Below are 13,368 nucleotides of genomic sequence, written 5' to 3' on the forward strand. Positions count from 1 at the left end.
GGTATAACGTGTTGGAGGAAACTGCTGGTATAACATGTGGGAGGACAATGCTTGTATGGTGGGTGAGGTCATTGCAGGAACAGTATTTGTTTAAGCAGTTTTATGCACTAGGTCCCACTATTGTCTTGGTCCACAAGTCATAGTATGCTTTATGCGTATTAATATTATTGTATCAGATATAAAACAGGAACCTCCACATAACCAATGTAAAACAATATTAATTTAAAGCTGTCTGTGTGCCTTTGCAGGGGCCCCCAGGATCCTTCGACTTCCTGTTATTAATGATGGCCGACATCCGGAACGACATTGCGGAACTACAGGACAAAGTGTTTGGGCGCAGATCACATTCCTCCGCCGAAGAGTTTCCGTTACCTCAGGAATTTTCTAACCACCACGACACAATGGACTTTGGTTCTGGAGAGGACTACAAACAAAGAACTGTGTCCAAGAACCTACGAACAGATAAAACAAACCACCATTAATCAGCTGGGACAAAAAATTATTTTATATGTTTTCCATTGTATAAAACGATGCACTGATAATGTAAAGAGTATCTATTTTTGACTTTTGAATTTATTGTTAAATAATATTATTGTTATTTGTTTGTACAGTAGCTTACTTTAAGAGAAGTGGTCTTCAAAGGAGGTGACCTGGAGATCTACCTTGTTACATTCTCAGAGGGAATATTTTCTCAGCTGGTTTATAGTATTTTGGTCAAATTTAAAGGGATTTTCTACCTTTAGACAACTTTAGTCTACTGTTTTTTACATGCACTCTTGCAGCTTATACTAAATATTTAGCTTTATATTATTGGCTTACTTCTGTGTTTTCTATCAATGCCTTTACATCATTGGCGGTGGGCAACATCATACTTTTCAGAGACTTTGAATGTGACCCATAAGGGCCCCACACATGGCTTTTTGCACATTTCCTTTGCAGAGAACCATTATATCCATACGTTTTTTGGCGAAACGCGTCATCAAGGTTCTGCCCCACCCTCTTTACAGCGGGAGGAGGCGGGATCCAGGAGTCTCCCAGACGTCCCGACTAGGCTAGTATGATTATATCACATTATGAGTACAGCATATAAAAGTACTCACACAGCCCAAGCAGTAGGGTAACCTATGGGAAACCCTGGTCAAGCCGGTAAGAAGACATCACCGATTATGGACTAACATGCTACGTAGACTGTGCTGATCTCATACAGAATAACTAGAGAGGGTACCTAAGAGAGGATTTCACTGATCAGCATGGGCCACATGTGAAGCCCTGGAGGGCCAAATGGGGCCCGCGCCTCCTGTTGTCATCACTGACCTAGGCAGAGTTGTGTTATTTGTGTTGCCCCATGTTACAACATAGATCTGTGTATTGAATACAATTTTATCCACAAAGCAGTATTATGTCCTGTCAAAGTTCAGTTAAAAACTCTGCCTAAGTTACATAAAGGCTTTGGTAAAGGAAAATATGATAAATATGGTAAAACAATGTATTTAGTCAAAGTTGCAGGTGAGCACGTACAATGCAATAAATTCAAGTTATCTGAAGGTGCGGCCACCTTTAAGAAGAGAACTCTTTAGAAATGGTGGACTTGCTGAAGTAAAAGTCTGCAATGGGGAATAACAAAAATTGGAATAATACAAGAGGACACTACTCAATGCAACCAATATGTCAATAAAATGTGATTTAGTTGCTAAAAAAAAATACAGTGCAATGGATTATTGGTAAATAAACAGTGACGTATTTTCTACTGTCAGGAAAGGGCTTATTACACTTTTATTTAAAATAAAAGGGCTTTTTTTTATATAAACATTGTATATATGTGCAAAACGGGCACTAATAACAACAACCAATCAGATACCTGCTTTCACTTTCTAACTGTTGGGGTTTTGTGCAAATGTTGCCCCTATATGGAGTGTTAATTACTGAGCACAAATATGTTATTTTAGGGGTTTATTTAATACCATGGTGCAGTGTGCGTCAATGTGTAACCCCAGGGCCGTAACTAGGGCTGTGCGACCAGGGCGATCGCCCAGGGCGCAACGCTGAAGGGGGCCGCAATTTAGGAATATTTTAGGTTCATTTGGTTAAAATTGAGTGCTAGGGGGCAGCATTTGTCTTTCTCGTCCCAGGCACTAGTACTCTAAGTTACGGCTCTGTGTAACCCCATAGTAACAAAATATGGTTGCAGCTGTGATTGCTCTACTGTTGTTTAGAAAATGGTTTGTTGCTATGGGCTACAGCAAATCCTTGCACATTGCAATATTTTATTAAATAAACCTCTTTATCTGTTAAAGCTTTTGATGCCAATCTACGGTTTTCTCGCAGCCCAAACATGACATTCGCAATTTCATGAGTCGTGAAATTTAAGTATGTAGATCTTACATATTATCTGTCTTCTAAACCCATTGTTTATATAACACAAAATGTACTTCACACAAAAACGTATTGTGGACCTATCTCTATGGGGTCCATTCAATTAACTGCGAGGTTCCGTTGGAATCTCACACAATTGGCCTAATTCATGTTCGGACGCAATTTGCATGCAACATGCGGTTAGAAAAAGAGCGCATAACTTGTGCGTTGGTCCAACCGTATTCAAATACAAGCGGATCTCAAGATACGTTTCCATGTGAATCTGGGTATAATTACGTTGTGCTTGTCTTCTGTAGATACGCACAACAAAGAGCAGTATACACACATGCATCTATACAATATAAGGTCACATCAGAATGCATCCAAAAAAATTTATAAATTAAAATAAATGAACAACAATATATTTTTTTTAAACATTAAATACATGAATAAATATGTTTTAATACATACTGTACATGCAATGCTTTTATAGTTTATCTTACATACAGTACACATGTTCTGTGCTAGCTAGTGGCACACATACATGTGCATTTTTAAACAAAGACTTTGCCGCGCCAGTAATCACTATCAGTCAGCACCTACACCTGCTCTCTAACTGGTGCAAGTGATACGAGTGAAAGCATTTGCGTTGGCACACCGTCGGCATGCCCTTATTGTACATGGCCTACGTTAGTCCACCCTGTCCCTCCCCCGTTCCACCTCTCAAGTCATAGACTGTTGTAAGTGTCATTTGTGTACAGACATTATATACATGCAATTGCGTTCATTGACGTAGAGTCTGTCTCTGAGTATGCGCAGAACTTGTTCACGCAAGATACGGCATGCATACAGACGTACATCCGAACATGAGTCAGACACAATGTCTCTGCAGGATGTTTCTGTTAATAAAATCCAGTTTCAGGCGAAGAATCACATCACGCAAAGTTCCTACAGGGCCTCACGGCTTTTTAGGAGTTCATATAAAACTTAGTTATTCGGGTACTGTTTGATAGTGCTAAATGTGACATCTACGATACATTAAATGCGCCTGTATATCATTCTATACAGATATTCCAAAATGTATTTAGTAATGTGCCTAATTATCTGTTTCCTCCCCATTGCTGCCTTCTCTGACACTGGTGCAAAAATAAGGGTGGAATTCAGCAGTCGATCTAGAAGTTTTCAAATAAAGATGGTCATTGATTTGTGGCGAGGAATGGAAATGTCTTGTATGTATTCTTTTTTTTATGGGTTTCTTTAAACTAAAGATCAATTGGTTATATCCAGGAAGATAATTCCATGTAAAATCACATATAAGGGCATAGTTTATTTTGTGGTTCTTCATCCTGGAAGAAATTATGCAGTGTACTGTATATTTGTGTTTTACGCCATAGACATGCCTTACTGCCTCAACTCCTGTGGACTATCATAAGCTTTGAGAGATCTGGGAGACTTGGTCTTATTTTTATTAAAGACTTATATGATAAACTAGACAATCTTTATTTATATGCTGAGGCGCCAGTTTGTTTTTTTCACGTGCATGACATGTCCACCTTAGACCCACAAACAAAACATACAACTGGTAGACTCTTGAATACTAAACCCTGTTTCTCACCCATTTTTCCCTTACACTTTTCTCTTCTCGGCTGGAGTACTTAGTGGTAGACCTACCCAAATCAATAAGGGGGCTTGTAAGATTTAATGACCTTTTTGAAGGTCTGAATCTGAGAGGCGTCTGAGCCTCTTAATTCTATTGGAAAAAAGTTGTGCTCAAATAATATTCATCAATCCCTTTCTCCCTGCTCTAGCAGTTGAGAAGGAGAGAATGAGAGGTAAGGTAATTGAATTAAGTCTCACCCCCATCAGCTTTGGACAACCCCTTTCTATTCCTGCATAGCAAACAGGCTGATATCTCCCAGGTCCCTCCCTATAACTTGAATCAAAGATCCGCTTTTCTCCTCATATCTTGGAAGTGATGGGCAAAGTCCATCTATATTCTCTGTGGAAGTATGGACGACTGTGCAGAGATAATGAGCACGAAAAGCTCTCTGGTACCAGTGGGGTTGCTTCTCATGCACGGGGAGACTTTAGTCTTTCACTTTAGGTTAATGTGCCATGAATGTTCCAAGATCTTTTCTTGACCAATCTATCAATATAAATATATATTTTTCATTCTGTATATTTTTTACTAAAGTGTGATTAAAAAACAAGTGATGGAAGTCCTTAGTTGTCTCCTTATCACCTAGTTCCCTCTTGTTCCTGTCTTTGGCTCTCAATGCTGCACCTAACTGGATGAAGTATTTTTTGTTATCAGAACCCCAAAAAATAGAAAACAACTGAAAAGGGCTCTTCAGATTTTGGTCTTAGGACAAACACAAGGGACCCATGATGATCGGGCAGCTGCTTCCTCCTGCAAAATAAATATGGTTATGACTATCTGCTCTCCTGTAGAGCAAAACCATCACACTGTCTGCTCCTGCTCTCTGATGCTACATCCTCTGCCCACCTGTAGTTTGTGTCTTTGTGCATCTTCTTGTTATTTTATGGTCAGTGCATCCTTCCATCCATCCATCCATCATTGTGACTGCTGCCTTCTACACTTTATCTGTCAAACTGATTACACCTTTGTCAAAGTGCCTAAAACTGGCTACAGATATCATTGACAATACTGGGCAAGTGGTCAGATATTGCAGTGTGCGTGGTCCCAAAATGAGGATAGTAATGCCCGATGGCTACCATTGACCCATGTGTGTGGCCAGGTTGGACTGTGATACTGGCATTTGGCACTTAGATTTGGTAGGCAGGATTGGCCTGGTGTAGCCAGCTTTAGACAGCAGAGTTTGGCGGTGTTAGGATGCTGGGTCACCCACAGGCTATTTACCCTGGCCAACTGGAGATTGTACCCGGAGTTACTCCAGCACCAGATCAGCACTTACAGGGCTACCCTCAGCCTGTGACCCACAGTCAGTACCATGGACATGGGAACGTAGCCTCACACCCAGGCAAATGTCCATATAATGCTTACATTTATTGCTTATGTCTATTAACTAAAAAGAACCGACAGCGATAGAGCACATTATGCAATAGATAACATGGTCATACTAGAGCAAATGGAACACATTTAGCACGGACATACACATCAATATTATTATGTGTATGTCCGTGCTATATCAAGAATGAATCAGGGTTTCGTGATCCTCTCATGTAACATCGGAATGACACCAGTCCTGACATTCTGCTCACAAACACCCCAGGGTAAATGTATCAAGCTGAGAGTTTCCAGCGGGTTTGAAAACTGGAAATGTTGCCTATAGCAACCAATCAGATTCTAGCTGTCATTTATTTAGTACATTGTACAAAATGACAGCTAGAATCTGGTTGCTATAGGCAACATCTCCAATTTTCAAACCCGTCGGAAACTCTCAGCTTGATGCATTTACCCTCCAGTCTTTCTCTGGTATCCTGACATCGCCAGTCTCTGGTTCTCCTCCTTCAAGGTGGCACTTTTCTTCTGACTTTTCAATTGTAAGTACTTACCTCTCATGGTTGGATTGTATGAGGCGCTGCCTATCTCTGATTCAGACCCCCAATGGCTCCATGATGTGTGAAGATATCAGGTTCACACAATGGAGCCTAATCTCTGTTGATGTAATTAGCAATGACATTGTTCTTGGAACTCAAACAAAAAGGAACCTATTCACCGGAGATGTAATTAGAAGAGGCATTGTCTCAGAGATTTATCCTCTACAGTTCTGGACAGCAGACTATCACTGTTTTGCAGACCTGGTACATACATGAATTATATATATAACAACACAATGTGTACATCCATAACACAAACCGTGGTTAAAACATATACATAATAAATGCAACGGTTTAAAACATCAGTGGGGATATCTGAAGGAGATTGAATCTCGGCGGCATAACCTTCATTTAAACACCTCTTACCTCACTTGGGGATCTAGTGGGAACAAAGGGGATAAAAAGTAAAATCAAAGTAACATCACAGTCAGCACTTTGTGAGAAATAAGTTGCATCCATAGTGGTGCAAAGTTAACTCCTCGTTTCATAACAGAAGGGCTTCATATCTTGCTAGCAGTCTCCTGGACACAATACAGTTGATTTGTTAGGTTACTGCTGCCACAATATGAGCCCGTAGTTCCTCTATCTGCTGAATCATTTATTTACTTTATTCATGAAGAACTCACTCACATCAGTCCCTGCCCCATTGGAGCTTACAGTCTAAATTCCATAACATACACAGAGAGTCAGGAAAATAGACTAGGGGCAATTTGATAGCAGCCAATTAACCTACCAGTATGTTTTTGGAATGTGGGAGGAAACTGGAGCACCCGGAGGAAACCCACGCAAACACGGGGAGAACATACAAACTCCACACAGATAAGGCCATGGTCGGGAATCAAACTCATGACCCCAGTGCTGTGAGGCAGAAGTGTTGACCACTTCAGCCACCGTGCTGAGTTCTCTGTACAGCGCTGCGGAATTAGTGGTTATGATCATCATCATCATATTATGTAGTATTTTGATTGCTCACAGCATAGGAACATTCATCGACACGGTGGACGAGTGGGTCCTCCTCACTAGAATGGAGAAGCAAAAACACTGATAAGATCCCAGATCTTTCCCACATAATATTCAACAAGTAATATTTATCCTTATACCCACCAAAGGGCACAGTCCAGCGCTCACGATAAAGGAAATATACTATAACAATAGTCTAAATATACCCACATTTAATCCATACATTCATGGGATAATAAAAATGTTCATATCATGAAAGTTGTTTTATCCACTTCTCACTGCAGCTAATTCAGGGCCAATTGCAAACCCTACACCGAAACAGCAGGAAAAATACATAGAAGCACAGCGCTGTAGAGAGTAGGGATAGGTGCATAAACTGTTATAATCACTCTACAAAATCCAGATAGAACTAAAGGATTGGTTCTTATAATAAAAAACAGTTTATTACATCTAAATAAATATAACATGTAAAAATATGCCGATATCTATAAAAACGCACTGATATAGTATAAGAACGCTCCTGTTGGTAATACCACTTCCGCCATTGGCAAACTATAGTCAGTGCATAAGTCCCTGAAACACTTTGGATTTCAACACAATTCTGTTGACATTCAGAATGTTGACACCATAATGTTGACGGTCAGAATGTCAACATAGTTAAAAGGTCGACATAAAGCAGGGGCGGATCTAGACTTTATGTTTAGGGGGGGCGATTTTGCATAATCACGCCCACTCCTTTGCTCTGATTGGCTGCCCTGCGTTAACCCCGCCTTCCGCCCGCGATTGGCCCCGCCCCCTCCCGTTGTGGTCGCCGGCTGGGACCACTCTGATTGGCTGGCCCACATTTAGCCCCGCCCCCGGTCGCGCTTAGCCCCGCCCCTCCCGTTTTAATCGGCGGCTGGGACCTAGCTTTTTGCTGCTAGGGGGGGCGAATGCCCCGATCGCTTCCCCTGGATCCGCCACTGACATAAAGGGTCAAATTTAAACCGGCCTTGCCTGTGGTATTGCTGGTTTAAATCTAACCCTTTATGTCAAACTTGTAACTATTGACTTTTCAACCTTTGTTTATATTTTGAATGTCGACATTCTGACTATCAACATTATAGTGTCAACGTTCTGAATGTCGACATGTTCATTGTCGACATTTCATATCCAACCCAAAAAGAGAACTGTATTAGGTTATAGTTAATGCAAGTTTGCTTTCTCTCCACTTAGGTTTCTGAGGCTGCATTGGGAGTGGTACGTATCTTAAGTCACGTCCAACATTAAATCTGGCGCATCGGTACATCTGGCGTAAAAATGCGTCTGGACTCGAAAACTTGCACATAATACACACAAAGATACGACCAAGTCAAAATCAGTGCAAGTCAGACTGAACTGTGCTGAATAGCGCTGGGTCTCATCCTGCCACCCCTTGGCTAATTTACTACTGAAAGATTGAAATGCTTGAAACAGAAGCACTCCTAATCCACAAACTATTTAAAATTATCAATTCTTTATTAGACTATGTTCTAAAAAAAACAAATTTTTTCACAATAGAGATCCCTCTGTGGTAATATTAAAATGTGATCGTTTTTTGTAATAAAGTGAAGAAAATTAGTGAATATGAAGAGTTAATATAACTCTTACTGTCCGCCATTTTTTTCTTCACTTTATTACACCAAACTATCACATTGTTATATTACTACAGAGGGGATCTGGTTTGTGTAAAAAATGTGTTTTGTTTTTTTCCTCCCAGAAAATAGTCTAATAAATATTTGATCATTTTTAAACAGTATTTTTTTGTTTAATGTTTTGTTTTTGTGTTTAATGTTTAGGAGCACCCCTTCTTCTAGCCAAAAGATCACCAACAAATGACAAGACAGTACAAGGATGGTAGTATAAAGAAATAGTTGGTTGCATAGTTGAAATCAATCCAATTCCGGTGCAGATAAATTTAAACATGTCTTATAATTACCCCTTGGTTAATGCCAGTAATAGTGAAAGGTTGTTAAGTACTTTAATTGAACTACAAGTCCCAGCATGTCCTGTCCTGCTGGAGGTTGTGGAACTACATGAGCTGACAGCCAGGGCCCACTAGAACATGTAGTTCCACAAAAGTAAAAAAGAAAAACACACAAACTTATTTTAATTGAGATAAATCATACTTGCCAACTCTCCCGGAATGCCCGGGAGACTCCCGAATTCTGGGTAGGTCTCCCGGACTCCCGGGAGAGCTGACAATTCTCCCGCATCAGCCCACTTTCTAGTGAAGTGGGCAGATTTGAAGCTCCATGAGGCGATTCTCCGGGATTTGCATCATTTTGGCCCGCCCCCGTGTTAAAATGACGCGTCATTGCGTCACATGGGGCGGAGCCAAAATGACGCGATTCACGGAACTCCGCCCCCTTATGCCCACCTCTACATCGAGACTCCTGGAGGCCAATCGTTAAAGGTTGGCAACTATGAGATAAATACTCACTTAAATCTCATTTACCACTTTTTAGTTGCCTAAATCCATCTTCTTTCTTATGTTCTTAAGTAATCCAATTGGAATTTTAAAACACCATAAGGCAATGAAAGAAGGAAACTTGCTCCTAGTGGAGCTGTGATGCAAATGAATGATAGGGGTCAATATACAAATAGCCAATCAGAGATGCTTCCGTTCGATTGGCTGGAGAATAGGAAAACCGCTCTGATTGGCTGCTTGCATATTGACCCCTTTTATTCATTCACAAGGCGGCTCCGCCTCTCACTGTTACCACTGACAACAGGAAGTGTCTGCCATTACCACCTCTTGTTAAGGACAGAAGATCCAGCAGACCATCAGCTCTCAGGTACAGCTCAGTCAGTGGACTGACATAGACAGGACGCCCACTTAATCATTTAGTCACGAGCAATTCCTTAACTGTGAAGTAGATAGCGGTTTTATCCCAGTTGAGAACCCCCACTCCAAAACGTTACCTCTCTCCCAGTAGCCAAAACCTTCCTCCCCAGTAGCCAAACCGTAACTTGTCTCTAGCATCGTAACCCTAATCACACTTCCAAGAGGCTGACTACAAACCCCAGGCAACATAATCAAAATGTTCTGCCCCCCAGAAGTCTAACCCGTTCCCAGTAACCTAAACATCCCCTGTTACCTGAACCGGAAGACTGGAGTGAGCCAGTAGACTGGAGCCTGGGTGAGACAGGGACGGGCAGAGGGCCAGGAGAGCTGGCGTTACATGAATATTGATATGTACTGTATCCCCCTCTGCATATCTGCTCCTTTATCTGTCTGCTCAATAACATCAGCTCAGTACCACCCACTCTGAGAGATTTCATCATGGCAGCCCCCAGTCAGCAAAGGCTTACACTAGAGAACAGATATAAGTCAGTATACAAGACCTGTTAATTACGTTCACCTGTATAAAAAGATACTGCATACAGGGCTGTTTTAAGACTTTAGGGGACCAAGGTTAAAGATCACATTAGCGGGCTCCGGTATCTCCTAGGAGTAACTATTTACTGTATCCTAGTGTCTGCTATTGCATTACAAATGTAGAGTGCATCCGTCTTCCCTATGAGATTGTGTCTCAAATTTTTATAACTTTTGGAGTTCTGTTCGGACCTTGAGATAAGCCGACAGTCAGGACCTAGACTTGGCATGGCTCCAGATTCAGAAGTATAGCTAACATTAGGGTTATGTAAACATTATGATCAGGATTAATACAGGTTGATCTTACTATTCTTTTATATCACCCTGGGAATTTTAGGTTCATCTTGAACTCTTTAAATCAAGGGATCTCCTAGTACACTTAATTGTTCGTCAGTCCTCTAATATCTAGTCTACTTTGTAAGAAAGTTTATGGTGGGCCCACTGTTAGTAGGTCCAGAGCAAATGCCCCTTTTCACCCATTTATGAAAACAACTCTGACCACTTTCATGAAGGTTAAGGGCCTCATTTAGAGTCGGTATAAGACTTACATGAAAGAGTAGGAGTGGGAGTGTGCCGCAGCTTGGTAGGGTATTACGAGTGGCATGCAAGCCCAGTTGTGTCCCACTGGTAATACCCTACCAAGCTGCGACCAGTTCCACAGCAAGCTAACAACTTGCGCCACCTAATTCCTGATGCACTTTTTCTGTCTTGTTTTGACGTGTGTTCCACCTGTGTCTTGATCCGACTTGGGTAGTTTTTGCGGGTAGACGCCCATAGGGGGGTATTCAATTGTTTGCGAGACGCGATAAAATTTTGCGCTCGAAAAAAAAACAAAAAACCCGCGCTCGTTTTTTCCTGTTCGAGCGCGCGTTCAAAAAAAACCCCCCTCAATTCAATTGTTTTTTTGCATGCACCCCCTCGCGCTCTATTATTGGTCATAGCGAGTTTGAAATGGTTAAGGCACTCATTTTACTATTAAAAAATAAAAGTAAATTAATGCAATCAAGAATGGCCCCAGCACTAAAAAGGAGATTGGGCCCCTACACTGCAATCAAGAAGGGCCCCAGCACTGCACAAGAGAATGGGCCCCCACACTGCAATGAAGAAGGGCCCCAGCACTGCAAGCAACAATGGCCCCCCCTGTACAGCAGAATTAAAGATTTTACAAGGAGGTACATTTTTTGAAATTTACAAACATTTGAACACTGGCCAAGCATGGACATTTGTAAGGTACAAATATTTGTGGGACAGTGGGCAAGCCGGACCTTTCTTCGAAGGTAAAAATATTTGTTGGGACTTTGTATAAATGAGTGTGTGTAGGTAAAGCATCATAAAACTGAGGATTTCGTCCATGGTGAGTATTTTGTATTTTTTTTTTTTATTAAAATCTATGGTGTACATGAGGGTGTTTACTGTATTTCTTGGGGTTTTATTATTTTTAATAAAGATTTGTGGTTGGAATGAGGGTGTTGTGCTTTTATTTAACATTTTGCTTTGTGGAACTATAAATAGAGTGGGGAGCAAATGATTTTGCTTTTAAAATATAAATAAAAAAACATGATACTTTTTGGCACAACCACCCCCCCCTTAAAAAAAAAAAATATAAAAAAGTTTTAAATACATGATGCAGCACTATGGTTATTTCTAAAGGGGGAAATTTCCAAAAATTATTAATTATTAGACACTTTTTTTAGTACTTTTCTTTTTTTAGGTTACTTTTATGAACTTTTACACCTATTTTCTCAGTTTAATTTCTTTTTTTATTAACTTACAAAAAAAAATTTTTTCTTTGAGCAGACCAAGGAGGTGCCGAGATGAAACAGCAGATTTGCCTGTTTCACACTGAGCGTTAAAAAACAATTGAATAGCTTTTTCCGCTAAGGGTTCGCAGCCAGCCTATACTTTTACATTGACAAATGCTTGGAGCGCGATAACACCGTTTCGGTAAAAAAAAAAAAAGATTAGAATTGGGGGAGAAGTTTTCGCGCTCCAAAATAGGGAAAAATAGCAAAAAAAAAAGACAACGCGCTCGAACTTCCAAACTCGCTAACAATTGAATACCCCCCATAGTATCTAAATTATTCACGGTCACGCCTACATAACTCCATGTTCCACCCTTTCCCTCGTACTGAGACGCAAGCTGTCGCAGTGTACACTGCGTCTGAAAAGCAGACGGACCTGCAGGGAACTGTTGCTTACTGTGCATGCCTGTCAGTGGAAATGTGCAGGATGCGCCTGAATGGACTTTGCGTCCGACTCTAAATTCTAAATGAGGCCCTAAGTGTTTTATTTGAGTATTATTCACCCTTAAATTCTCTTCTGAGTTCCTTGTTCAGTAACATATTACTAACATAACAACATGTTGATCTCATTAAAGTTCCAGACAGATGCATCCTGCGGCTGGTATATCACATTTTGATCCCACCTAATGAAGAACACTGTTCTCCTAAATCTGGAATTTGCATCATTTTGAACCTATGTCCTGTAAATAAAACTTGAGCTGAGTAACGTGAAAAGATAAATGGTGAATAGAATTATTTTTTTTTTAAAACTAAACAGGTTCCCATAAGATATTTAAAAAATGAGGTGAGAACTGTATATTATTAATCAGAATGACACAATAGTGAATTTAAATGTCTATTATTGCCATTCAATTTATTCTTCAACTGATTATTCCAATTAAACTTTAACCGAAGACCTTATTGCCAGTCCTATATTGGCATCACCTGTGAACGATGTCTAAATGAAAATTTCTGAATAAAGCTGGGTACACTCTAAAGAATTTTCCACCAACTTTTTATGCCGATCGATTTTACATGTGATTGATGTTCCGATCGCATGGTCCATGGACTGCATACACACTAGCCTTGTTTAGGACGATAAAGGGAAGAGCGAACGTCTTTTTAGCGACTTTTTACAGCCATGTTGTCGTGAGCAATGACTGTAATTTCATACTCACTGTTGTGGATCGGTCGGAAGTTTATACACACTACACAACGGAAACGAGATTGGAACGAAAATATTAAACGGTACGACCAACCAAATGAGGCGACAATCGTCCATTTGGGCAGACTTTC

The 13,368-nt window shown here is 40.5% G+C and overlaps 1 protein-coding gene across 1 annotated transcript in view; it reads left to right on the top strand.

Moving 5' to 3' along the window:
- Positions 1-3,796, top strand: part of CCBE1 (collagen and calcium binding EGF domains 1) — a 296,195-nt gene extending 292,399 nt beyond the window's left edge. Inside the window, exon 11 of the mRNA XM_075184779.1 lies at positions 249-3,796. Within this exon, the coding sequence (XP_075040880.1) occupies positions 249-482 (234 nt within the window). The 3' untranslated portion in view covers positions 483-3,796. The remainder of the gene's footprint in view (positions 1-248) is intronic.
- Positions 3,797-13,368: the final 9,572 nt, after the last annotated feature.

Source organism: Mixophyes fleayi, chromosome 1, assembly GCF_038048845.1.
Source record: "Mixophyes fleayi isolate aMixFle1 chromosome 1, aMixFle1.hap1, whole genome shotgun sequence".
Lineage (NCBI taxonomy): Eukaryota > Metazoa > Chordata > Amphibia > Anura > Limnodynastidae > Mixophyes > Mixophyes fleayi.